Source organism: Cucurbitaria berberidis (genome assembly GCF_010015615.1).
Source record: "Cucurbitaria berberidis CBS 394.84 unplaced genomic scaffold K460scaffold_5, whole genome shotgun sequence".
Taxonomy (NCBI): domain Eukaryota; kingdom Fungi; phylum Ascomycota; class Dothideomycetes; order Pleosporales; family Cucurbitariaceae; genus Cucurbitaria; species Cucurbitaria berberidis.
In genome coordinates this window covers 2,818,674-2,845,137 of record NW_024468939.1, presented here as the reverse complement: position 1 = coordinate 2,845,137, position 26,464 = coordinate 2,818,674, and the positions used below count along the sequence as shown (strand labels likewise).

The following is a 26,464-nucleotide window of genomic DNA, read 5'->3' as shown; positions in this document are numbered from 1 at the left end:
AGCCCCCACCAGTGATAAGAGATGTTGAAAACTGACCCATGTCCCTGCAGCATGAATGCAAATTACCCACTAGGAAAGCTGTCAAAACTCGGAGGTACTCGGTCAAGTCACAACGGAGGAAGCTGACCTTTGGTGCCTTTCGTCTTTTAGAAGGGGGTCGACGAGGCATCCAATTCCGAAGACTCAGACCACGCATCGTCATCTACAAAGCCTGACTAATGACCTTGTGAGTACATCTGCGGGTTTTGACCGTATGGCGATTGGGGATAACTGCTGCTGTTACTATTGGGACTGTTGTACGCATTGCTGTTGGGGGCGGCATACTGGGCCATGCCCTCGGGAAGACCTGGACTCTGCGTGCCATACTGAGGAGCAGCTGTGTTGCTCGAGGCCGCAGGTTGGTACCCGATGGGAGGTAGTTGGGGATGTTGAGGAGGCTGACCAGGCACGCCGACTGCCTGTCGCATCTGACCATAGACGGGGGGCTCGCCAGGAGCGACACCATCATGTTGACGCTGCTGGACGTCGGCGCGGTGACGCTCCTCGTCAGCCTTGCGCGCGGCCTCTTCCTCCTTCTTCTTCGCCTTCCACTCTTTGCGAATCTCTTTAAACTCTATATAGTCGGAAAAGTTAGTATCATATACAAGTGCAATAAGAAGAGAGTGCCAAGAAAAGTAGGCATGGGTCGACAGTGGTTAGCTTCCGTCAGCAAAAGCTATCCAGTGCAGCGGGTACAGGACCAACACCATTCCCAAGTGCTAACCTAGCGCGCTAGGCTTGCGGGGACCACCAAAAATAACGGGAGACATATGTCCAACGCGCTACTATGGAATTGACAGCACACGTACCTTCTGGAGTTCGCTTTGCGCCATGCGATTGCATCGTGACGTGAGCGTTTAAATGATTTAAAGTGCCATAGGCCTTCTCACAGCCGTTCCAACCGCACTTGTACATGCGCTCAATTTCCTCGTATCGCCGACGTGGTCGCTTATGTTGCTGTGCGCCCGGAATTGGGACAAATGAATACACGGTGGAAAGTGGATGTCCGCCCTGCGGATACTATTAGTTTGGTTTTAAATTTTGTACAACAAACATGGGATCAAAAGTAGAAAGGCAAATTGGCGCGCGACGTGACGGTCACGCGCACAACGAGACGAACTTGAAGATCTTGACGCGACTGATGAAGTTTGTGACGCGCCTGGTAAACTTACTGTGGGAGGACGCTGGACCGGAGAAACCATGGCAGGCGCAGGGGGACCTGATGTCGCAGCATGGGCATAATGCATACCTGGCTGAGGATAATGCCCTGCCCACTCGGGGCGCGACGCGTACATTGGGGTCTGAGGTTGACCCGGATAATGTTGCATGTCGTGATGCGGCGTATAAGGCGAGTACTGCTGGTGTTGAGGGTAGGTCGGGCTCGTTTGGGCGGCGATTGATGGATCTATAGGTACATCCGAGTCAGACTTGAGATGTTGTGGTGATTGATGGCCATTTGATTGACCATCTGGAAGAGGCATTGACGGACTCTGTTGTTGCGCCATACCTCCCGGTGCTTGCCCTTGAGCGCCTGGTTGATACGAGCGTTGAATGTACTCCGGGAAGGACCCTGATCGGGCAGACGAGGGATTCAGGCTGTAGTCTGAGGTGGGGGTAAGGTTTGAAGATCGTGGGTCTTGTCCTTGTGGAGGGTATTGCGCAGCAGACGCTGGATCTGCAGATGTTCCCTCAGAAGACGGTTCAGGAAAGGTTGGGTAGGGCGAGCTCAAACCTGACTGCGGGTACTCTTGTTGCCTTGCGTCCATAGACTGTGTAGCTTTGCAGGCGTTTGAATTTACACCTAAGCTCTAAGCTGAGATGGGCTGCACGAGTCCAAGAGGAGGGATGGCTGCAGAGATATGACGGTTGCAAACCGACTTGGGTTGATTCGCCGTGGTAGCAGGGGAGACAGGCAGCTAAGGCGTAGAAAAGTACACGGGAGCAGAGCCAAGGAACGCAGCCAGAAACCGGAGAATGGAAATGGTTGACAGGACGCCGGTAGCGCAGAACTTAAACGCGGATGATTTGCAGACGGTGTGTTTTCGAAAGCGCCCAGATGGAGGGACAAGCTGTTCGGCAGATTGGACGCCGTCGAAAAGATAACGCACGGAAGGCGCACGCTGAAGGCCACCGGGACAGGGGGGCGATGGCTAGTCGCTCGAATCGCCGAGCAGATGGCGCGGTGCAGAGAAAGGTGCAACGACGCAGTGGTTACACCAAAAGGTGCTAGCGGTGGATGACTTTCCACTGCGGGTCTGGGTAGGGGCGAAGGGTGGAGTTTGAGCGCAGCTAGCGGCAACACGGTCAAGAAAGGCTTTTTAAGACTGGGTGGCGCAAGTCCTGGGGGGGGGCAATGACGGCCAATCGAGTCGCTGGAAACGGCGTGCCGCTTAAACCCAGCGGAGCTTAGTACTCTGGATGAGGTAGTGGAGCTCCGAGTCGAGGGTGGGAACGAATTCGGTTAAGCCGAGGCCTAGCCGTGGGAATTGGGAGCTGGTCTTGGGGGGGGAGGGGGGAGAGAGGCTAGGACGGATGTGGAATGGCGGCGTGAGCAAAAAGTATGGGAACGTTGGCCCAGGGTCGAGGATGATGAGCAAGCGGCTTTTTAGTGAGATATGGCGCGGGGGAGCGTGCGCACGTCGTTGTTAGGCTGCACTAGGCAACGAGGGAAAACGGGTCGAGGTAGCGTGCTGGGCGAGAGTGAATGGATGATGACAGGCGGGCCACAGAAGACGTCTCTGTCGCGCGCGCTGCAAAGGAAAAGCAGTCGGCCCGTTGTCGGTATGGATGACAGAAAAATTTCTCACTCGTTCACACAGTGCTTCCTCCGTGTCTGGGTGCTGCCACAGGCTCCCAGTGCGCCGAGGATGCCGAGCGATCAGCCTTTTTTTTCTCGTGCGGCCGGAATTCCGTGCAACTTGGACGGGGCACAGTCGACACGGCGGAGTGCTGGCAAGAGTGCTAGGATTTGTGTGCGCAGATGCTCGGCAGAGGTGGGTCGTCCAAGGCGGTGGGCGATCTGGTGCCTTCTTTTATGCGCGCAGGTGACTCGCGCAACGGGCAGATGGGATGGTCGCGGGTTTTTTTGGCTATGGCCTTGGGACGCGCCAACAAGGCGAGGGTCGATGGGCTGGCTGGCGGCGGCGGGTGCACGTGTAGTAGCACCGCGGGCGCGAGATGTAGTAGTGTGTCTGGGGGGGCAAGCGGCGGGCTACTACGCTGGCGACGGCAGCGTTAGGGGCAGGGCAAGGCAAGGCTGGCTCCTGGACGCGTTTGGTGATATGGGCGAGCACTGGAAGCCGTCGCAAAGATTCGCGATGGGAGGCTAGGGACGAAGATGGGAAGGCGTGAGGGTGGCAAAGGGAAAGCTGGAGACTGCTAATCGGCGAAAAAGGCCAGTTCCTCGACTGGAATTTGGCTGACTAACCCCGCCTGCCTGCTCAGGGCTCTCTCTCTCTCTCTGACCGCCTCGGCCTGCCGCCTTTGTTTTCTCGTTTGCAGCCAGCAGCGCTCAAAGACGTGCCTTTGGCAGATGCAGCAGCGATGCGATGAGATGAGGCTGAAAGCTAGCCTCTGCGCTAGACGTGGCGCGCGAGGCTCTAGCTAGCACCAAAACCCCGTTAGCAGGTGAGACTGAGGGCTAGGTATACCACCAAGAAGTTCGCTCCCATCCAACATCACCACCACATCAATCACCACATCACCCAACCTCATCGCCCCATGCCAAGACGCGCATCCAAAAAAGCAATGACGCCAGCATCGCCGACGGCAACCCTCGCGGCGGTCGGGCGATTGCGGCCCTCGGCAGCAGCGGCAGCCGGAATCAACTGCACGCAAATATTGGACACGGCAGAAACGTCAGAAGCGGTAATCCTGCCCAAAGCGGCCTGTAGCGATGCTGTCCCTTCGCTGACGGCGACCTGACCGACCCTTTCGTTGATGCATCGTCAACTGACACACGGCGCGCCCACACGTTGGCAGAGAGGGCGGTAAGAGCCCGTCAATCTTGCCGCGTTACCTACCGTTTCTGCCCACCACCCAGCAGCAGGAAGCACCTCACAGTGCGAGGCCCACAATCCTCCAGCAATCCTCCTCTGTGCTCTACTACTTTGGTCTCGTATGACCGACAGGCATCAATTCTGACATGAATGAATACTGTCCGTTTCACCAGCCTCGCCCATCCCACTTCCCTCCCCAGCAAGCACAGGCCAGCCCACACCAGCAGCCCGTATAATCACAACCAACCTGGTCCTGTGGTCAGCCGACCCAGCATGCTCGCGTCCAGCCACGTTGTCGGGAACCAAATCCGACCTGGCTATTTTTCTTCTCTCTCCTACCTTTTCGTCTGGGTTGGAGCGCACAGCAACGTGGGAGGGGCGGTTAGCATCGTGTCTCGCTGCTGTCAGCTGGGAAAAGCGGGGCGGTACAGCTTCGTGAATCCCATTTCTTGTGCATGCTGCCGTGTGCCATGCCATCTTGTCGACATCATAGACCGCTTCCTCCTCGAACATCCCTCATTGATTGGTCTTGCTCATCGCATTGCATCCTGAATCATCCCGCATGCCAGCAGCCACCTTGGCCCATCACTTCAACATGCTCACAGGAAAACACACACTCCCTTGCCTGCACTGTATGCCAGGACGTGGGCTGTACATGCGATCGTCGGCCTGAAATGATGATGGCGGCTTGACGCTGCATTGCATCCTGAATCATTCATGCATAAATCCGCCTACCGAACCAATGAGACACTGATCCGCTTGCTCGCATCCGATGAAAAGCTAGTGCCAGCCACCTCTCATATTCAAGGCTGGACCTCGTCAGCTGCGCATCCTTGTCAGTAAACTCACCGCACAGTAGGAAATATAAAATAGGAAGGTCAGCATTCAGACCCGATCGCCCTCTCTCCGCCGGTTATCCGTCAAATCCACAGCTGGGTAACAAAAAAATAAACGAGCGCTTTGATTCGTGTTCAAATACCAAGCCTGATCAGACCCAGGATGAATGCGAATATACGCCCTAGCTTCATTGCATGTGCGCCGTCGAACGGGAGCGGGAAGTAACCTCGATCACAACGCGAACATGTTGTCGCCTTCAACTGTCATGACACACAAGACTCTTTCAAAGCACCATGGCTGTCCCGCCGGCTGTATACACCCAGCCCCTCGCGGTGATGATTCCGAGCCGCCCTGCATCCCAAAGCGTCATCCCAATATCAGATGAATTGTGTCTCATAAGGTTGAGGAGAGTGATTGCAGGAGAGTGATTGCAGGAGCGGGCGTTGGAATCACGTTGTGATTCGAGGAGATTAGACACTACATGTGCCTCTTGGCAAAAGTGTCATCAATCAAGGCATCCCGTCATCGACAGCTGGTCGCGATAACCACAGCTGTCTCGATTCCGAATCACTCTCGAGTAATCATTCAAGTAGGCGGTGCTGACAGACATGTATTCTTAGTCACGGATCTTGCGGCTAGTGTCTGGCAGAAGTTCGTATTCAGGAACGCTCTGGAGATTTGGGCGAGCGGGTGACACTGACAAGGGCAACCCCATGCCCACTGTGCCAAGTGGGGTTTGTGGCTTTTCCCAAGTGATTAATAGAGCCACAGTACGGCCGAAGCCTCTCACGTGGCGCCCAAGTTTGGACCGGCCGAGTCCCGCCTTTTGTGTTCATCCCATGTCGACGAGCTTCCCAGAGGCTTGGGATGGAACCAGTCCGTATTTCGTCACTATAGGTTCCGTGGTGGATCTTGAGGCCTTTTGGGACGCCTTGCTATCCTGATCGAGGGGCATCGTCACTTTGCTGCATTTCAGCGTGCATACGAATACGCGTCTCTGCAATACTCCGCTGCTGCTGTTGAATGCGAACACGCGGCATCTCGCGCTGCAAGCGGGCTACCTTCCGTTTCCAAATGCTGCTGACACCCAGCGACTGGAGTCAAGTTCCCGCTCTCTTCGATAATAGACCAGGGCCAGGATCAGGCGGCGTCAGAACCTTGTCGACAACGCCCACAGTGCGCAGCCTCGATGCATTCTTCCTCCACTGGAAGCCCACTAGAACCTTGAAGGGTATTTATTGAAGATCATGTGTGAGGTGGTCCTGGGCGGCTGGCCTTCACCGGCCCATGTGCCATTCAGCATGAATTTACACGGCCCCCAGAAAGTGCGGCCGTGTGCGTCAGAGAAGCTGTATGTACGTGGACGTGTACACGACGGCAAAGTCGGTTGGATGAGGTATCATGTTGTATTATCTATATGCAATGTAGGTTCAAACTTTGGCGTCACACTGCGCGTTCCTTCTCACAACGTCCCACAGGCGCCTTCCCTGTTTGGTGGCCCATTGACTACCAAACGTCTTTGCACCGTCGAGCCAATCGCTGCGCAGCCTTCGCCCTCCGTTAACCAAACGCAGCCACCATGGCATTCTGCAACTGCATTCTGCATATGCACTGCACGTCTTCATACTGTCAGTCTGCTGGGATGACATAACCTCACAGCATAACGTCCACTTTTCTCACTCCAGGGGATCCAGTGTCGTATGCCGCTAGATCCGATAGACCTCCCGCACGACGAAGCAAATCTGTGGTACACCTTCCCCTGATCCACAAAATATCACCCCCGCGGAGTAATCGCGTTTCCTTTGTCTCTGCAAAGACGAATGCCCAGACAACCGAGGATTGCCCGATTGCGGAGCCCGTCCTGGAAGCCTTCCTCGATTTGAATTCGCCCTGAACGTGGCCCACATGCTTCCGGTTCGCCTTCGCTTCTATTATCCGATTCTCGTTACCATTGCCATCATGCCTCGGCAGAATGCCACTCTCGTCTGTTTTTCCCTTATCTTGTCCGCCCATGACTACGTAGCGTTAGCGGAGCTGGACGTGCCGCTACGATCGGCCATCTCCATCGGCAGCCGTGACTTTTTGCTCTAATCGACAACCCTACGCGTCTCCACGTTGTCGAGTCAGGCCCAATTCAGACGTGTGAGAGTGAGTAATATCCGACCTTGCGTGATTGTCAGCTCATCTCATTTCAATCTCCTGTGGCTCAATCTCAACGCCCAAAACAGTGGCACGTGCCTGCGCAGGGTTGCAACGAGGCTTCCCACGTTTCTTCCCAGGTCCTGAGACCATGTCTGCGCGTCTTCTGAGGAGAATCGATAAAGCTTGTTTAGTTTAGTCTACAAATTCGGAACCGAGGCGGCCAGCGACATGAAACGCGATTCGTATGCTCTATAGCGCGAACTTAGCTGGAGATGAATCCCATCCCCATCCAGGCCATCCAGCCGGAGCTATCCTTATCTCGGGGACCAAAAGCTGCGGCACGACCTGTCAATTAAAGCCCCGAGCTACAGTTCTGGTACTTGCTCATCAAAGCAGGATACCAACGCGAGGCTAATCCACTCCACGCCACGCCACGCCACCACACTATGGGACGTTTCGAGACGCGTACTCCGACTTGTCGTGACATGCGCGTCAAAGCAGCCTTCCTCGTACCGCATCCTAGCTCGAATCTGCAGGAACGCCCGAAACATGCACTCTCAATGACACCTGAAGAAGCCTAACGAGGGCGACGGCGCAGAGTAGGCAGAGACGGTTCCGAAACTTGAACTCTATACTATGGTCCACTTCCTTTTCGCAACTGATTTGGAAACACCATCATTCTTATGGTCAATATATGCAGTACCATGGCGAGCTTTGTGCAGATCCGATGGGAATGCTTGTTATTGCTGACGTGCAACAAAGTTCCACGCGTCGATCAGAAAACCTTCCGCAACAAACCTCGTCTCGAAGAACAGACAACCGCTCAAAACTCTCTTCTCCAGTCATGCCCCTTTGGACATCAAGGTGCTCGTTGGCCACCGTGGGGCGCCATCTCAACTACAACCTTGGCCCTGCACGACGGTGAAGGCTCCGTTGACGATGATTGCACAACTCCTTTGGTCATACATGTGAGCAAGTTTTTCAGCGGACTATATTCCGAATATCAAAAAGAGAGGTACATTCAGTGCGAACTTCACTCGTACGCAGTATTCGATTTGGAATATTGTATTCTGGTTATTCCAAATTATACACCAAGTCGCTTTTTTCTCTTCGGGAACTAATCAGTAGTGACACCACAAGAGGAACTTCACTTCCGGATGAGCTACTCTTATTCTCTCGCACGAGCGCATGGTCCCGCTCTCATGTCCTATAGGGCCGACTCTCGACCGTGTCAGATGCCGTTCCCAGATACCGTCTTCGAACCGGTCGAAACGGAGCAATGGTAGCCTATTACTTTATCTCAACCTCAGCGCTGGGTTCGTATGCCTCAGGGGCTGTATCCGTGACGAATTTCAGGATCACTGGTGAGGGGTTGATTGTGAGCAACATCTCAGCTCAACGGTGCAGAGCAAAGTCTTGCCATGCCAAGGTGAAGCAGGCAACCACGGGCTTCGCGTCCTTTCCCATTCTGCATAGCAGCACTAGGGTGTGGCTCTCCTAGGTGTCGAGTCGGTGTCTGGACTGCGTATCTGGCCTCAGATGCATACTGACGGCTCACCGTCCGTCAAGATGCCTCCATCAATGCGACTCTCTGCAAAATCACCGGGTGAGTGGTCGGTATGTCTCTTACTTCGCCCTTTCGTGAACCTTTGCCCTTTACTTCGCCTAACATGCTCGAGGTGCCCCGTTATGAACTGAAGGTATTGGCCACCTGCACAATTCGCCCATATCTCTACATGGACCACAGCCGTGTCGCATATGCTACCGTCATTCTTCAAGGGCGCTGCTTTAAAGAGTTGCAGTTGTCGAACCCTGGCAATCCCGTGAACCTTATCCGCACTTCACCGCTGTATTGCACTCACACTTTGCGTTCATTACCATCACTATCACCTCACCACCTAGTGGCATAAAGTAACCGCGATTTCAAAGTCAGCATGAGCATGAGCAACCTTTCAAGTTACAGTCAGATATCCAATGAGACAACTAACCACCAAGAGAATCCGAGACGTTAGCCCAGTGGACAAACGCAACATCTTCCACGGGTTTCTTCCCCACAATACGAAACACCCCCCTCATATGCTATTCATCGCTATGAGGTGATTCATAGTGGATATCAAAGTTAAAAAGGTACCATCTCCAGACAAGACCAATCAACAAGTTCGCTCTCTTTTCATTTTTCCGCGTGAGACCCTGACCCTTATCACGCTACCAATCTACGTTTCTTCGCACCTCCTCTCGGATAAGAATCTAATGGATTCTCAATATCATGACCCACTACCTAGACATCAGATGCTTCTTTTAAATCCCACTCTGCTGGGCCAAACTCCCATCTCTTCTCTAAACAACGAAAAGCACATTCAAGGTAGTCCACGTATGCTTCATCCCCATTATCAAACGGGGAAAGCAATACACGTTGAACTGCGGGCCAGCGCAGTGTGGCGTATTCGGAAGAAGGAATCGGCCATCTGTAGCTATTCCAAATTTTCTTTCCAGATTATTACGACGTCGTCGGCAGCATGTACGCAACAACACACGCAAACCTACTCAGTTTTCCCCCAATACTCCGATGGCTCCCGCGTTCAATTACCGGTCTAGAACGTCCGTATGCGGAGATGTGCGCGATGACTCTTTCCTCCACACAAACATATTTGTACTCACTATCGAGCTAGACTGCAACTAGGTCGTGACTCCAAGTTGCTCCACTCATCTATCGTCCCGGGTGAGCAGCATTTCTCCGGAGTACCGTGCTGGTACCGTGCTGGGGCGCAATGTGTTCGGATGTCGTTGAACAAAGAGACAGTGAAATCAAATTTTCTTTCGGGGTGGGTTCCTTTGTTGGGGAACCATGAGTGAGGAAAACACTTGCCGCTATTCGCCGTTCACGTTTCGGAGGAAGATATCATGGTTCTCTTTTCTTTGTCTGCTGGGAAACTTTTCGAGGACAAAGAAACTGAGATGGGGGTTTGGCTGTTGATCCCTTGGCGTTGGGAATCACGTGGAGATGTTCTATGTGTTTGTGTTTGTGTTTGTGTTTGTGCTGTCCTATTACTCGAAGTGAGAGAATGTTTAGTCTTGTCGTTGAAGCTAAGGTGTAAATGGGGTTCGAAGAATTTCCATGTCCTACTGTGGATATTAACCACATCAGCGACTCGTAAATCAAAACAGAAAACTTATTCAAAATGCCGCAGTCTAATTGCAAACACCTCCTCTCTCTAAATACGCTTACAACCTTTTTTTTTTATGGAGATTGTAAGTCATCGATGAAGGTATAGACTATTCACATCGTGATGGTATCTTTACTATATGTAGATATATATAGGTATACAATCCTCTCTTCCTCGTTCCCCTTTACAGTAGTACTTGCATCAAGTCACACTCTACATATACACGAGCCTGTACCGGATCGCAATAATCCAGACGACAGTCAGCGGTCGTTGGATCTGATACCAGAAGTTTTGCAGCAAGAGTAATGAACATAAAATGAACTGACGCTTGATACAGTAAACTAGCATGGCCACATGGATTTATTGTATATAGTATTGCCATATCATCCTGCCTAAGCAGCTTTAGTCTTTCTTCACTGAACTAACAGATAACCTTCCTCTTCACACTGCTGATTTGTTCTTTCATCATCAAAACCTACCCTCCTTCTACACAAAATTAAAGACGGCCATGTTATAGTTTACGGAGTCGTAACGTAAATAGTAAGAAGCGTCTATCTTCTCTATCCTTATTAACCATTACATATATCCATGTTCATATTACATATCCTCAAAACTCTCCTGTAACGCTCTTTTTTCCCGTCATTAATCTGCTGTTCCTGACCCTCCTTTTCGTCTCACGATTGTAAACCCCTTCAGCCCTAGACCTTAGATCTGTCCCCGTGAACCCATTTATCTTCTTGAAAGGCTGAGGCACTGGAACTATAAGCGACGAAAGCATCGAGTTTCCTTCGTGCCCATGAGCTGCACACTAGATGCACTGCTCCAAATCATTATAGAGAGATATCTCTGTTTGTGGACTCGAGCTTGTATTCGTTAGTCTCTAGAAAGATACAGCCTAGGATAATCAAATGGAGAATGAAGAGAATGCTGAGTAACATGTGACAAAGTGTATTCTATATCGGTATTACTTTAACAGAAACTTTTCTGAACAGAACGCCGCCAGCTCCACCATGGAAAGCGGTCGAAAGACCCTCGCATTCAGAGCAGCCAACCGGAGTAAGAACAAGGAGCCACATCGAGGTGGCCTAGAGTAGGAAGAAACAAAATGCCAGTCTATTATACGCATATGTCATGCTGCCTTACCGACGTCGTGCCCTTGCATGACGACTAGTGCTCGGCTTCCTTGGGGTATCAGCGTACATCGACGGTGCCTGATCCAGTACAGTGACCTTCTGCCGAAATCGAGAAAACGATAGGTCAGGTGGGTCGGAAATAAAGAAATATCTACCACGAACGCCGGATGGGTGTGAGAAATTGCTTATCGTCCTTCAGGGTGATAAGCTGATGCGGTCGAAAGTCTCACTGGGTTTACCAGCGGCTGTTGCGGATAGGATCGCCGTTACCTCCAGACCAGCCTGAGATATAATTAGCTTTCTATGCATGCTGAGATTATTTGAGAGTACATACCACCACGGCCTCCGCCACGGCCTCCACCGCGGCCACGGCCACCTCCCCAGCGACCTCCGCCGCCTCCACCGCCGCCGTAGCGAGCCATCTCGTGTAGGCGGGGATCAATCTGCTGCTTGGACTCTGTGAGAATCTGTACGAGATCACGGGCCTGCTTGGAGTCTATTATACATGTCAGCGGTGTGCAAGTCTCTGGAGGGAAAGCATACGTACTTTCTGTAGTGAAAAGCGTGATAGCGGTACCGTTAGCGCCAGCACGACCAGTTCGACCAATGCGATGAACATAGTCTTCCGAGTTATTCGGATAGTCATAGTTGAACACATGGGTAATATTGCGGACATCTTGAAAGGCAAAAGGTTAGCAACTGATAAAGAAAACGAGCAAACGACGATCATAATTGGATCGCGTGAAGCTGCAGTATGTTGCATGCAACCGTCACTGTGCGCTACAACGAAGATCACGGCATCCGAGTCCAGTGGGGAAGGCTATGGATATCTCCTGGTCCAGGAAACCCTTGGAAGAGACTGCGACTTGTGTAAGTCAAAGTATCTCAGCTTGCTTCAGTAATACCTTAGTAATACCTGAAACAGAAAATAGCGAAGAATGAAGCTTCGCCAGCGTGACCAAGGATCCCTGGGGATCAGATTCGAGAAATATTGCAAGCCCTGGAACGATGTCATGGAAGCGAGTGTAACGAGCGCACAAGACGACCTAAGCAGAGCACAATGGCAGTTCACGCATAACAATAGTTGGGGGGAGGGGGAGGGAATGTCGGGGGTTTGCAATCATACCGATACCACGGGAAGCTACGTCAGTAGCAACCATGATGGGGCTCTTTCCGGTCTTGAATTCGTTCAAGACCCAATCGCGCTCGTTCTGTTGCTTGTCACCGTGAATAGCTGTACATTGCGTTAGCAGTATTCGAAGTCGTGGCTTTCATGTAAACTTACACAGCGCCGGCCAGCCATCTTGGCGGAGGAATCGGGTAATCTCGTCAGCGACGCGCTTGGTGCCTGTGAAGATCAGGATCTTGTTCTCCTTGTCGCTCATGATGGTCTCGAGGTGCTTGGCCATCCTGTCACGCTTCTCGAACTCGGAAACGACTTCGACAATCTGTTGAATGCGGTGATTAGCTGACAGGTCCATGGAGCCGATGTTGACCTGAATCCAGTCGTTCTGGTAGTCGGCAGCCAACTGGCGGACTTCCTTGGGCCAAGTAGCGGACCACATGCAAGTCTGACGATCAGGTCGAATCTGTCCGATAATCTTGCGAATCTGAGGCTCGAAACCCATGTCAAGCATGCGATCGGCCTCGTCGAGCACGAGATAAGTGACACGGCGCAGATTAGTCTTGCCAGCCTCAAGCATGTCGATAAGACGACCAGGCGTGGCAATGCACACCTCGACACCGCGAGAGAGGTCACGGATTTGCGGGCCCTTGGGGACACCTCCGTAGACGCAGGTGTTTCGGATGCGGGAAGACTTTCCGAATTTGCTGATTTCCTGCTGAATTTGGACAGCAAGCTCACGGGTAGGGGCGAGGATCAGGACGATAGGGCCGTCGCCAGGAGCGAGCAGAGGCTGGGCGTTGATGTGGACAATGGCGGGAAGGCAGTAGGTGAGTGTCTTTCCGGAACCGGTCTCAGCGACACCGACGACATCGCGACCAGAGAGAGCCATGGGCCAACCCTGGGCTTGAATGGCGGTGGGCTTCGCAAAACCTTGTGCCTTGACCTCGTTCATGACGTAGCTTGGGAAGCCAGCCTCATCGAAGGTGGTGACGGGCTTGGGGATGTTCTTGCCCTGGACAGTCATCTGGTGTTCCTTGCGGTACTCGTCGACCTCGGCGACCGAGCGTGCGGTGACTGCCTCGTCCTCCTTGTAGAAGGACTTCTCGAATTTAGGCATGGTATCGATGTCTAGACACACGTTAGCTTTGTTGTGAGTGAATGGGCAAGGGTCGAACGCACCCCAGACTTGCTGCTTCAAGCCCTGGCCGAGGTTGGACATTCTGTCACCACCTCCTCCATCGCGGCCGCCAAAGCCACCACCACCACCACCGTATCCTCCTCCGCCGCCGCCGTAGCCACCACCGCCGGAATAACCGTTGGAGCCGCCGTTGCTGCCGCCATAGCCGCCACTGTTGAGTACGTTAGCCACGATCATAGAGGTCGAGTGGGTGAGAGGAAGGGGATTCTACGCTACTGCAGCAAGTACGTGACCGGCCGTTCGACCTACAGCAGCAAGCGAAGCAAGCGCGGTCGCCGGACTCTGTCTGCGCGCAGAATAGTGTGAGAAAAGAGATTGCAAATGGAGGGAGCGTCCAAAAACTACGACTCTGGTGCCTATCCCGTGCTGGGGTGTATCGCCCTACCCGTACGAGGTGTGCTGGCTTGAGTAGTCATGGTCGTTGTGAGACCCGTATCCTGTATTGCTGTTTTCGTACCCGTTCGAGTAGCCGCGGCCGCCATCGCGTCCGCCGCCGCCGCCGTATCCGCCTCCGCCTCCGTAGGAAGACATGATGTGTGAGGGTTGGTAGAGACCGGTGGTCAAAGGAGAGACTGTCGGGCTAAAGGGAGCGTAACCTTGCGTCGAAAGCGCGAGGGTGTAATAAGTGTAGAAGAGCGACGGAAAAAGTGTCGCGAGTTGTGCAGTAGGAAGGGCACAGAAAGTAGGGGGGCGGTTATGTAGTGAGAGATGGAGGAGAGCGAGAAAAAAAAAGCAGTCGGTGCCTTTGCCTCTCCCGTCGCGCTTGCAGTTTTTGTTAGACCAAGGCGCTAGCCGGGAAAGGGACCGCCGAGCTGCAGGAAAATTGCCTTCCCTTATCATCACGTGCAAGGACCCTCACCCTCATCATCATCATCACCATTACCATTACCGCTCATCGCGTCTCACTATGACCCCATTTCACATGTTCCGGATGATACACTGGTTCTCAATTGGTACTGCCGTGTGCATATCAATCTGAACTCTACCCGCGCGACTCGCCCGCTCTCATGCCCATGTCCCAGAATCCCCTTTCCATCTGTGGCAAATTAGCTGCCGCACCGAGCAATCGCGGTCGGTGAACGCCAAAACTCACATTTGTCGCATGAATGAAGATTCGCGCAAGCTCGTCGATTCTCGAAACGGACTGCTTCACCGCATGTTTCTCGATCAGATCTGCCGCATGTTGTGAGACTGGGGCTTACCCAGCAATGCGGAAGACTCGACCTACCTGAGCCTCTCATCATCGCCTCCATGTACTCCTGTGCCACATAGTTCTCGATCCATTTCCAGTACTCGTTGCCTTTTCTGATCGTCTGTGGGTCTTCGAACAAGCGTGTCGCAATGATTCCATAGCCGATGAGACAGGGCAACATGGCAATCTGGAGAGCCAGCCAATCTTGCGATTGACCAATATCGAGTACATATCTGGTGTATGCAGTCGTCGCTGTGATCCACGTCAGTCATAGACTCCATTTTGCCTGCTTCCTCAGTGTATCTTGGGACGAGGCACGCGACAGGGTATGTACCTTGGTCTTCCTCTTCCCTCTCGATATCCTCAACCTCAAGCCCATACTCCTTGCAGAAATCGATATGCAGTTTGATCTCCTCCTGGAGAGTGACGACTTGCTGCACTGATCTGCCGATGTCGGGTAAAGAACTTGACTTGTACGCCGCGAGGGCGTTGGCTCGCGCAAACTGTATCTATCTCACTGTCAGCCCCGACTCTGAGTACCCGCATCGCCTGCATGAGGAGAGTACCAAGAATAAGTAGTCCTGTATCATGTAGTACTTGAATTTTTCGATCGAGAGCGAGCCGTCGGCCATCTTCCTTACGAACTCGTGCTTAGTGTACTGCTTCCACGGCTTTTGAACGTCCTCGCGGTCGAGAAGGTAGGGGATGAAACCGCCCCTAGGTTATGTCAGCATCAAAGCCTGAATTGAGGTTGTTGGAAGCTTACGACGCGAACGGTAGACTATAAGTTGAGTGGAAATGATTAATCGGCCCACTCCCATGTCCCAACTCTGTACTTGTCTTGATCCCTGCTTCGATGTAGAGATTCGCCCTCTTGACCGCTTTGACAACGTTCATTCCGGATGCGAGGTTGCATGCAATTGCGGCTACATCCAAGTCAGCGTTCAGAGGGGAACTCTACGCCGGGGAGGTGTTGAGACGTACACGCAAGCGAACATCCTGTTCCATGCGTATTCCTACTCCTCAGGTATTCGCTTTCCATTAGGGTAACTCCACCATCTCCTACCAAGACATTCAGAACGATATCCCTTTCGCTCTCATCCTTGCTGACTAGCCGTCCTTTCGTGAGCGGCAGATGTCCCCCTTTGAGCAATACCCACTTGGGTCCGCGCTCCTGGATGTGCTTAGCCATGGCAACGATATCGTCAACATTCTCCGGGTCTTTGACATCCACGCCAGCAGTCTGCAAGAGTAACTTTGCTTCAGGCAGGTTCGGCGTTAGAATCGTGGTCAGGGGTAAGAGGTTGTTGATGAGTGTGACTATAGCTGATGGAGGGAGTAGCTGTGAGCCAGAGGTGGACACCATGACCTACTCCGAATATCAGCCTTAACTTGCCCTCAAAGTTGTTGGTGCATGGGGTTGGGTCGTATCGACATACAGGATCGACAACACTCGTGCGGACATTGTATCTCTCAAACGCATCGGCTATAACTTCGATGGTCTCTGCAGATGCAAGCATACCTACATACGATCAGCTCTTCACCCTACCTATTAGTTTGAGACGCATTGGGCTACCAGTCTTAACAACATCCACCTTGACATCTTCGCAAACAGCATCAATCTGCCTCCTCACAAAATCTGGTGGCGTATGGTGAATGCCTTGCACACCGAGGGTGTTTTGCGCTGTCAATGCAGTCGTAGCGGTCATCGCATAGTGTCCATGCGCCGCAATGACTTTCTGATCTGCTTCCAATCCACTGTTGTCGCTACATTAGCTTGTTGGTTTTGGTGCTGTGGGTGGAAGCATGCATACGCCCCGCCTGAGCTGTCTGAACCGGCGATCACCAGGATACGTTTTGAAGTCATGGTAACTAGATTAGGACACCTTTGTTGATTTGAGTCTGGATTGTGAAGGTTCTTAGGTACCATTTCCAAGCCCCGCCATCCGGAGTTAGGCGGACCCACGTCATCCACTTGTAACCATCCGTTTCGCACCCGTGCATATCAAAAACGGGAAGACCTTTCATATCCATCGAATACCTAATTTTGATGCATCCCAATATCATGGTGGCGATATTCTAGCGACCTCACCCGCACTTATAGGGAGGTAAACATTGAGAACGCTTTGCCGAATGCCGTATCGATTTTGTAAGTAGCAACGGATCAATGTGTCGCAAATAGCTTCATCTAATGGCTAGCCCTCTTAACTACCGCAACCCCATGGTATAGTGGTAATAGACTGTTGATGTCTCAGTCGGAGTCACCTTCAAACTCTGAAACATTCGGATCTGCACACAAGTCATCAGTCCCACTTCTCAATTGTAGATCTGCACGCAACTCTCACGTACCTCTTAGTGCCATGTATTCCAAAGCACCGCCGGTCTTCTCGGTAAGACAATCTCTTACCACATTGAGGTTCTCCTCGGTCAGCAAAGTATCTGGGTCTGCCATATCGATCGTAATACGGATGCCTTGATTGCCCGACCCAAGTCCATTTACGAAGTCGAGAAGTCCCTCAATGGTGAACTTGGATATACCTGATAGAGTGACATTTCGGAGGTTTGGAAGGCTTGCAAGGCTGTCCAAAACGATGTCGTTGAGCTCCAACCCGCTAACATATAGGTCTTCGAGTTGAGTAAGGTTTCTGATGATCACGATGAGATGCTCGTCTCGTAGAACCTCTGGCAAGATCAATTTGAGATCTCTCAGCTCGTGCAATTGCTTCAACGAGTCGACCAGAATGTCAAGGTCGTCCCGAAACATGCCATCGGTATCGCCGCTTAGTGATAAATATCTGAGTGATGACTGTTGATGAACAAGTGCTTTGTGGAAGGTCTTGTGATCCGTGAGCGAATAAGTATCAATCTCTAGGTTGATCAGTTTGATGTTGTGCTCTAGCAGCACCGGCGTGATGATCGCAGCTCCAGACTGAAGTTTTGAGAAGCTGAGACGTTGGAGGCTCTCGCAATTTCTCAACCACGCAATCATCTCGAGGAAGACATCATGTTGAGTCGCTTCTAGGTCAACCGAGCCGTGTATGTCTTCGACCCGCAGGTTTTTCAAAGCAGTGCATCCTTGTAGGAGTGACAGGTGCGGCAGCGAGTCGTTCGATACGCAGAGCCTCAAATCTTCGAGTGACTTGCCGTGATGGTTCAGTGCGAGAAATGTTTCAGCGCCTGCTCGTATGTCGCCGATGGTTTGTAGCGTTTTGAGAGAGTTCGGCCGCATCGATGAGAGGAATTTGGAGAACTTGTGGTCAATACCCTCGGACATCCACGTGTATATCATGAGAGATCTGAACTGCGGACAATACTCGTAAATGGAAGCATGAACTAGTTCATCCTCTAATGGCTTGCCGTCCCAAAGCTCTAAGCTCTGGAGACGGGGAAGGCGGGGAGTCCATCGGACTAAGGCACCAGAGAGGACTATAGGGAGTTAGATATGTCATGCGTCTTCGAAGCGGTAGACCTACGTTCGCCACTTATGATATCAAGCATGGGTGTATGTTGTGTGACGACTGGCATGGGTTAGCGTTCTGACTTATTAAAGATTCTGTGACATGTGGATCACTTACCTTCTCCAACAGCATCGATAATATCAGGAGTCTTGAGTCGCGTAAACTTCTTTCCTTTGATATTTGTCCGTGTCTCAATCTTCTCGAACTGCTTCAGCGGTCCGGAGAAGAATTGTCTGGTTCGGTTCATCAGCACCAAATTGGCGTTGACCACGAACGAAGCTCAGCTTACTTTGAGACCTTAACGCGGAACTGATCATCGTCGAGTAGATAACCCAAGTCTCGAAAATCGAGTGATCTAATATAGCGACAGTATGGAAATAGCGTAGCACCAAGACTAGATGCGATGATTGACCTCCACAAGATGGACCATCTCTGAATCGTCAATAGCTTTGTGGCAGGTGGAAGGCCGTATAAATCTTCCCCGCCGCCTCGAACAGGTGCCTGATGGTGAGACCTTGATCATATCTTAGTAAGATGGTACATTGAAGGCGCTGAAAAAGGACAAGCTTGTCAAAACACGTGCAGACGTACCTGTATAGGTGGGTTAATGCTGGTACAGCAAGCACCCGGCTAGAACAAGCGCAGTTGAAGAGCGTGTCGAATTGTTCCTGGTTTGCTAGCTCTTCACAGAGGACGTGTAAGACGTCGTCTGGCAGCGCAGGCGAAGCCATACTTCTAATAATATGGAGGTGATGGATGTTGTAAAGCTGCAGAGCCAGGATGTGCGTCTATGACGGTCCACGGGTTGATCGTCACGCTAGCGCGTTTTTTGACGCGACTTCCGCATCTGGTTGACTGCCGAATGCCCACATGCACCAGACCAGTCGACAGCATTACTCACCAGCATGCAAGCAAGCATTTGTGCAGAGCGAAGATGGTGGTCCTCAACTTCACGCTGACACCCCAGGCGGCATCCAAGCTCCACGATCTGCTCGTCTGCCTCGGAAAATTTAGCGACACAGTCGCGGTCGAAGCGCGTCGAGAAAAAGTAGGTCAGCATTATCCCTTCGAGTCACTTCCGTCATCTCATACGTCTCGTCTTAGTTCACATTCACGGCTCTCAACTCGTCAAAATCCGCCTATGCTGCCGTCACCCTCGACGGCAAACTTTTCTTTACCAAGTATGAGTGCATTCCAAGCAGTGGCGGGCCTGATGGCCGCTTCACGTGTAGCATGTACACCAAAGCCCTCTTATCAGTCTTCAAGGGGCGACTGTATGATCCGCTGGGTCGAGATGGCGCCATTGATCGTTGCGAGGTCAGCGTACAAGAGCGGGAGAACGAGACGCAATGTCGGTTCATCGTGAAGATGGTGTGCAATCAAGGCGTCATCAAGACATACAAATTGACCTACGAAGCTGTCGACGTTATGCACGCGCTTTTCGATCGCAGTGTTGCAAAGAACTATTGGAGTATGAGTTCTGGGGTAATCAAGGAGTATATTGAGTATTTCGGTACAAAGACGGAGATGCTTGACATCTTTGCTGGAGAAGACGGACGATGTGTCTTCAAAAGCTATACTGAGAAAATCTCGAACGGGAAAGAAATCTTAAAGCATCCGCTCGTTACAGCGGTCGCGGTCAGCACGTCTGATTTCGAGCAATTCACCGTGCAAGCAGGGACACACATCGTCATCAGCGTCAAAGACTTCAAGGCCATTGTCGTCCATGCGGATACGCTCAAGACGAGTCTGAAAGCATACTACTCGCAACCGACACGGCCCTTGCAATTCAGCTACGGATGCGACGGCCTACTCTGCGAATTCACGTTGATGACATCAGGCGACTACACGGGCGCTCCGCTGACGTCGACGCCAGCACCGCAAACGCTTGGTAGCAGAGGAGCCTCGCGTGCACCATTAACGGTCACAGATCGTACTAGTATACGATCCGATATGCCCCCACCGACCGAACCAGCATCCCGACGTGACCGCTCAGGGCGATTACGAAATCCCGGATCACGGCAGAGTTCATCGGCAGCGCAGGAAGATCCTGAAAGCCTCTTCATCCCAGACGCCCAAGACGCAAGAAGGCGAGAAGACGACGAGGAGTCGGCATGGGCGCCGTTGGACTACGAAAAAGAGGAGACGTTGGGTTGGGACGCGAGTGCTGATCACGACGCATCAGTCTTTCCAACGTTTCGAGATAGTGGAAGCATGTCGACAACAAATATGTCGGACAGCAACGAGGTATTTGAGCCGACGCAGCGGGTGTCGCAAATCAAGGGGCTGTGGTAGTCACGAAGTTTACGTCTCACATTTGCGTGTAACCAACTATATCAACTATATTCCGGCCTTTATGTTCAATATAGTTACCTTTCTTAATCATTTACTTCACTTAATTCTAGCATCTTCGTAGCGGTACCATCTCTGAAAGATACTAATAGGACCTAGAAGACACCAGTCTAGAGTCTCGAAATTATCGTTCAAGTAATATGTCAGAGGTGTGACACACGCTCTTAGCAAAACGTGGCCTACTGTTGCAATGCCAATTATCCACAGGCAGCAGTCCGACCGATGAGAGAGCATCCTAAATTTTGATCTCCAAACACCACCTATGTAGGCCAAGGCCTATGACCAATCTGCACCTAAAGTTACAACACCGTACAACCTCCCCACTGACAGCAACTGCCGAAAGCGCCACACATCACCCTGAAGATTCCGTAATGCCCCGATCTAAGGTAAACGAGAAACTAGGGTCAATCGAAGCGCTATTATGCAACCCAGTGCTTCGGCGAAGTTGTGTGATCGACCAGCTACATGACTGGTGTTTTGGTATGTCGTGTAACGTCAATGAAGTCTTGGATGTCTTGAAGACACGGTCTCGACCTGCTCGGATGGAGCGAGGGGTGTTATCTGTCTGAGTGTTGTCAGTCATGATGTTGCATTCTCAAAATAAAATCACTATCCATGATGGATTCCAGTACTGTGAATTGAGCCTTCCGCATGAGTCTCAAGAGGCTGGTAGCAGCACCTCACCCTTAAATCCGGAGAGCTACACGGATTCCCCCACAGTCGACTTCTTCTAGGCCCCGTCACAAACACACAGGTGTCAAATGCCACTCCATGATGGCACTGGATACGGGAAGGTCGGCTTGATTACCACTCCTCTAGTAAGGTAGTACAGCCGGTATTGGACACTGGTGCAGCGCCACTGGATCCTGGGGCGTGACTGCAAGCGATCCCCTCCGGCACTTGTCGCCATGTGGGTGTTTTGATGTGATTGAACCTGCGGAACTGTAAATCTGTCAGACTCCGCGCTTGACGATGCGTGCCAAGGCATGGCTAGGTTGTGGTGTGCTCCGTGGATTTGGTCCTTGCGGGGCGGAGACGGAGTATAGCAGATACAGAGCTGGATATGCGTGAAGCTGCTGAAATGCCTGTTCTTAGCCAAGTGACTATGGGGGGTAAGCTTCGGGATGTGTTTGCGAGTAGGAGAGCAGGATGTTAGTATTGGTGGCTCTCTGAGTTCTAAGAGTAGCATTGGTTCAAGCATAGTAGCTTGATAAAACTATAAAACATGTGGCTTGTATATTCGCGACAAGCTGAGGCTGTACAGGACACAAGTTGCCGATCAGTTTACGTGCGGAAGTGTTCGGTCGTGCGTGTAGATTTGCTTTCCGTTGGTGGGGTCGTAAGCCTGCTCCAGTAGTAGCCGTTGATCGCCAGCTGAGGTGCTTCACGTTACGACAGGGTGGTATGCATAGTTCCGGATCAAATGAGATGGTCTTTACGACATGTAAGTGTAAACAGATCGATAAGCTCTTACATAATGCCGGCAAGGGAGTGCTAAGCTTCAGGTAAAACTGAGATCATTCTTATTCACGCTTGACATGCATGAAGGATTCCGATCGCATAGAACGCAAGATGAGGACATGTAGGGCTAATCAGGTCGTCTGGAGACAACCAGTGTGTGCACAGTTTGACTTTAGAGACATGCTGAATATGTCGCGTGGCAGAGGTGGCTTTGCTGGCTCCAGTACATTGTGTGCTGGGACCGTTAGTACCGAGCTCGTCGGCAACGGTGGTGGTGTCGTTACCGCAGCCCCGGAACCGTGATTGTCTTGTCGGAGGAGTTACACCGAGTCTGGGCAAACTTGATCAAATGGAAATGCGATAGGTCGAGGAATGCGCACCACGAGAAGAGGCCCTTGGCTGGCTGCTTGTTTGTATGTTCGGTTGGTTATTTACTATGGCGCGTGCAGCCGTTTGGTCCTTCCAAGTCTGAAGCCGCGTGGCGACGTGCACATGAATGACGGGTGCTTCGCCGGCAAGCATATCTCTCCCAAGTGCCAAGGCCGTAGGAAAGAAGAGCCAAGAGGCGAGGAGGGAGCGGAACGAATAAGTGGGCGTTGCAAGGCGAGTTGGTGCATGATGGCGCGGAGGCTGTGCAAATGGGCCGACTGGGGTACACGTGCCATGTGTCTCACGAGCCATCTGAACGGCATGTTTCCCGCTTCCCTCGGTGTCCAGTGGTGCGTTCAGAAACTGATGCCTGAATGTACGCCTGAAGTAATTTCGAAATTGGGAAACGACTCCAAGCATGCTAAAATGAAGGGCGAGGGTCAAAGACTGTTGTCGGTCTGTGCAACGGGGACCCCCTGTTGGAACCGGGTAAGATGTTTGGTGTGCAGTACTATCGGCGGGCCTGCAGGCTCACACCTCTGCATGGGCACTGCTGTAGCCTGTGACAGAGCATTGTCTTAGCGGAGAGGTGCATGGATAGCCGCAGAGGTGGCTCTTTCAAACAAGGGCCGGGCGAAACACACAGGAGAGGGCGTCCAAAGCGATTGTGGATTGTGCGATCGTTGGTGTCCGTGTCACTGTGCTCAGATAAGTGACGTGCGTCAGTCATGTTGCTTCTTCCAACGGCTGGGTTTGGGCTTCAACGCGGGAGATGGTCAGGAGAAGCGTGGGGCATCGGTGTTGCAGCAGAACGCATAGGGGATCGACTGAAATGACAGAGATGAGCGTGACTGAGGGTCTCATGATGGAGCAACGAGAGGTTGCGATGCGATCAGGCCACGGGAGGGAGGCATGACTTGATCTGAAATGCTTCGGGTTTATTTTATCCTAGCAAGTTGAGCGATCAGCCAGCTTAGTCCGCCGCGGGCTCTTTCTTGACCACCTGGTATTCTCGACTGGCGATATCTGCAGCGCGCTGTTCATTCATTCAGGCTCTGGTTTCCCACAAAGCTAGCAGGTGAGTGTGACGAGTAGTGAAAATTTGTCGAGTGTTGGTGGTGGAGACGAGCCCCGTTTTCAGTCGGTGTGTGGTCGCATCCCTTCTGGCAAAATTCTGGCAAAATCTCAGCCCCTGGTCACGACGCTGGTTACCACAATGTCAGAGCGCCACCGCCAGGAGTAATAATAAGTCTTTTGATTGTTGCACAGGGGCGCCCTAAAAAGCACACACGACGCGACGTCGCCTGATGCAAGCGGCGGCCCTGTGCCAATGGGGTGGCCCAGGTTCAGCATGCTCCTCGACAATGGCCATCTGGACGGCGTTCAACAACAGTGCCAGAGGACGCTGATGTCCGGGAGCGGTGAGACGTGTGCGACTCTGGACGAGGTTTCGACCGCAAACAGGACCACAGGATTCCAGCGTTCTGGCACGGATCTACTCAGGGGCTTGGTGACCAAGTTTTGGTGCGCCGTTAGCGTAAACATCGCGTGCTTCGTCCCGGCTGCCGCGACGGGGAGTGCTGATGGAGGTGTGTAGACCTAGGCCGCCTTGGGCAACACCAGCGTAGTAACAACTGGGCGAATTCATCGACGCTGGCCATTGCTCTTCATTTCTCCACCTGCGCTAGACTTGCCCCCCCATGTCTAGACCTGGGCCCCCTCCGCTGCCCAGCGCAGTGGTTGTTGTGTTAAATAAGGACGGCGTGCTGCTCATCACACGATTCACATACACCCTCAGACATACATAATAAGACATATATACGAGTGCCAGCAAGTTAAGGCTGACCTCACCTTCACCCTTACCCTCACCTTGCAGCAACCATCTCCCGCTCTTACTTCTTTGTCCCTACTACTCCGCCGCGTTGCTTCGGTAAGCCATCCATCATCAACCCACCGGCATCCACTCCACCCCAAATCGTCATCCTCCCAGCGGCTTCCGTACTCCCCGCAGTGCCGTCCTCCAAATCACACTCGTCCGTTCCCAAGTCCGCGCCATCACATTCCCCGCTCACCTCGACCTGAAGGAGGCGCAAGGGGGATCGTCCGTCCGCTCCCGCCTATCAGCTTGCACACCTTGGCACAACTACGTTACCCGTAACGTCCGCCTCCATATCACTGCCACCTTGCAGTTATAACGTTTGCCCCTGCTGCCTGTTTGGAAACCATCACTCCATCAGTCCATCTTCACCTACGCCAGCAGTCCATCACTCTCGTCCATCCAGTCCATAGTGGCAACTAGCGCCTACCCCAGGATCAGATTGCCACCCGCCTTTGTCTCGTGACAGCATCCTGCACATCGCCCTTCAACTCTAGGCCACAACGTCGCCTGCTCCAAGGCAAAGCGCCTCGCAAACGAACCCACCTCGTCATCACTCGACGACAACGCAGCAATGTGCGTCGCCGAACTCTGCGTCACAGTGCTCCCGTGCCAGCATCGCTGGTACCACCTCGTTCGACCCTGCAGTCCCTCCAGCAACCTCTCCACATGCGGGAAGAAGCTAGGCATCTCAGGCTGGGAAGTCAAGGTCGAACACTGCCCCTACTGTCAAGGCCACGTTTCTGAGTTTGAATACAAACTCATTGGCGATGGCCCAGCGCCACCCGTCGGATCACTGTCAGGCCTTGCGCGCGCACATTCGACTTCCCTGAACGCAGCCCGACGCGATATCCGTCTCGACAACATCACCAGGAGCGACAGTGCCACAAGTGTTGGCAGCAAGAGTAGTTTAGTCACAGCTGCGTCGGAGAAGAACCGCGCCATGAACTCTCGACTGGACGCCTACTTCTTCCCCTCTACCGACTCGCCATACCCATCTGTACGAGAAGACGACAACGAGAGCGGCGTTGCAAGCCCGAGTGACACCTCCAGTAACGATCATACCAGCGTGCGACAAGCCTCTATGTCTACTGAACCCTACAAAGTCAACATGTTTTCGCGCGTGCGGCGAAGGACCAAGCGCCTTTCTGGCATATTCAGATGATCAACCGGTCAATATCGACTCCCCAGGCCACGTCATCTTAGCTGCAGCTTACTCCACCCAGCTGGTCCCCACCCAGCTCATGTGTCTAGGACAGCGTTCGTGAGCGCATCTAGACCGGCGCTGAGCCACACTCCGCAGTTCTTAGCCGGCCCACATGGACGACGCTCGGTCCGACACCTCAGGACAACACGACTGTGCAAACCACATGCAAACCGACATAAAGAGCATCATCTCTACTCAACACAACCACCAAAATTCCGCTCTTCACTTCTATTTTGTGTTTACTTTTCCGACACCGCCTAGTGCGATTTGCGCTCTGTTCCTTATCTCAACTTTCTGGATACCCACATTTTTCTTGCATTCCAGGATACGCGCAGGCTTTGCGCACTATACCCCAAATTGTCGGGGATACTGCGCTTTCCATTCGGACTCACGATGGCGTTGTGTATGTGTGTGTGAAAAAGACAGGGAAAACCCGGATGACTCAAACGCAAGGGCGACCTGCGAATCATGGCCTCTGTTCTCGTTTAGGATCATTAGGGTTTTCTTGGTATTCGCACGGTGCGTTGGGTTGGGCTGCGACAGTCAGTCAGTCAAGCACAAGCGCTTCTCGCTTGTTGCTACGAGATTCATGAATCAATGTTTAAACTTCCTCGCACGGACGAGGAACCCACAAAGTAGCGTCTTCGTAAAGAATATATTTGCGGATTTTCACGTAATGATTATCCATTTCAGCCGATTTTCGATATTGACCGTGCAGCCCACTTGTCTTCCGCTCGCGCAACATGTGAAATCTAGCCTCTCCTGCATACTAGAACCAACATGCCCGCCAAGTATGCACCTCAACGTTCCGCTCCGCTCGGTTGCTCACCGCTTAACCGCGTTGACCGAGGTTCAGATGCTGACGATAGAATATAGAGGTGACGACGACTGCGCTTCCTCGGCACACACACC

The 26,464-nt window shown here is 52.4% G+C and overlaps 7 protein-coding genes across 7 annotated transcripts; 4 read left to right on the top strand and 3 right to left on the bottom strand.

Annotated features, from left to right (window-relative positions):
* Positions 1-134: 134 nt before the first annotated feature.
* On the bottom strand, positions 135-1,932 carry K460DRAFT_184715 (uncharacterized protein). Its single transcript, XM_040927078.1, has 6 exons — positions 1,772-1,932; positions 1,547-1,714; positions 1,212-1,444; positions 849-1,059; positions 325-613; positions 135-270 (listed from the first exon to the last, which is right to left on the bottom strand). Exons 1-6 carry the CDS (start codon positions 1,803-1,805, stop codon positions 216-218), a joined length of 990 nt encoding a protein of 329 aa, XP_040784978.1. The 5' UTR covers positions 1,806-1,932; the 3' UTR covers positions 135-215.
* A 530-nt stretch (positions 1,933-2,462) lies between these two features.
* On the top strand, positions 2,463-3,564 carry K460DRAFT_184809 (uncharacterized protein). Its single transcript, XM_040927079.1, has one exon. It carries the CDS (start codon positions 2,655-2,657, stop codon positions 3,366-3,368), a length of 714 nt encoding a protein of 237 aa, XP_040784977.1. The 5' UTR covers positions 2,463-2,654; the 3' UTR covers positions 3,369-3,564.
* A 7,984-nt stretch (positions 3,565-11,548) lies between these two features.
* Positions 11,549-16,696, bottom strand: K460DRAFT_292027 (uncharacterized protein; the record flags this gene model as incomplete). Its single annotated transcript, XM_040929331.1, has 18 exons — positions 11,549-11,595; positions 11,648-11,809; positions 11,861-11,989; positions 12,440-12,547; positions 12,599-12,713; positions 12,753-13,567; positions 13,619-13,788; positions 14,023-14,217; positions 14,633-14,673; positions 14,731-14,810; positions 14,866-15,081; positions 15,164-15,338; positions 15,396-15,546; positions 15,596-15,755; positions 15,814-16,198; positions 16,269-16,351; positions 16,406-16,587; positions 16,644-16,696. The coding sequence occupies 18 exons, from the start codon at positions 16,694-16,696 to the stop codon at positions 11,549-11,551; spliced, it is 3,267 nt and encodes a 1,088-aa protein (XP_040784976.1).
* A 384-nt stretch (positions 16,697-17,080) lies between these two features.
* K460DRAFT_291306 (uncharacterized protein) lies at positions 17,081-19,018 on the bottom strand (the record flags this gene model as incomplete). The annotated part of the gene is made up of 6 exons (XM_040929268.1): positions 17,081-17,118; positions 17,179-18,255; positions 18,303-18,347; positions 18,405-18,520; positions 18,577-18,801; positions 18,879-19,018. 6 exons carry the CDS (start codon positions 19,016-19,018, stop codon positions 17,081-17,083), a joined length of 1,641 nt encoding a protein of 546 aa, XP_040784975.1.
* A 203-nt stretch (positions 19,019-19,221) lies between these two features.
* Positions 19,222-20,582, top strand: K460DRAFT_380268 (uncharacterized protein; the record flags this gene model as incomplete). The annotated part of the gene is made up of 2 exons (XM_040935247.1): positions 19,222-19,335; positions 19,392-20,582. 2 exons carry the CDS (start codon positions 19,222-19,224, stop codon positions 20,580-20,582), a joined length of 1,305 nt encoding a protein of 434 aa, XP_040784974.1.
* A 1,890-nt stretch (positions 20,583-22,472) lies between these two features.
* K460DRAFT_359023 (uncharacterized protein) lies at positions 22,473-24,066 on the top strand (the record flags this gene model as incomplete). The annotated part of the gene is made up of 4 exons (XM_040932162.1): positions 22,473-22,513; positions 22,550-22,958; positions 23,522-23,547; positions 23,739-24,066. The coding sequence occupies 4 exons, from the start codon at positions 22,473-22,475 to the stop codon at positions 24,064-24,066; spliced, it is 804 nt and encodes a 267-aa protein (XP_040784973.1).
* An 853-nt stretch (positions 24,067-24,919) lies between these two features.
* K460DRAFT_359022 (uncharacterized protein) lies at positions 24,920-25,510 on the top strand (the record flags this gene model as incomplete). The annotated part of the gene is made up of 1 exon (XM_040932161.1): positions 24,920-25,510. The coding sequence occupies one exon, from the start codon at positions 24,920-24,922 to the stop codon at positions 25,508-25,510; it is 591 nt and encodes a 196-aa protein (XP_040784972.1).
* Positions 25,511-26,464: the final 954 nt, after the last annotated feature.

What these genes read in the sequence shown, in the direction of transcription:
- K460DRAFT_184715 (XM_040927078.1), bottom strand. Translation starts at nt 1,805, where the DNA reads ATGGACGCAAGGCAACAAGAGTACCCGCAGTCAG. An exon ending in TCAAGGGCAAGCACCGGGAG is followed by an intron (nt 1,445 to 1,546) that starts GTATGGCGCAAC and finishes ATGTACCTATAG; the next exon opens with ATCCATCAATCGCCGCCCAA. An exon ending in CGGTCCAGCGTCCTCCCACA is followed by an intron (nt 1,060 to 1,211) that starts GTAAGTTTACCA and finishes CCAAACTAATAG; the next exon opens with TATCCGCAGGGCGGACATCC.
- K460DRAFT_184809 (XM_040927079.1), top strand. Translation starts at nt 2,655, where the DNA reads ATGGCGCGGGGGAGCGTGCGCACGTCGTTGTTAGGCTGCACTAGGCAA.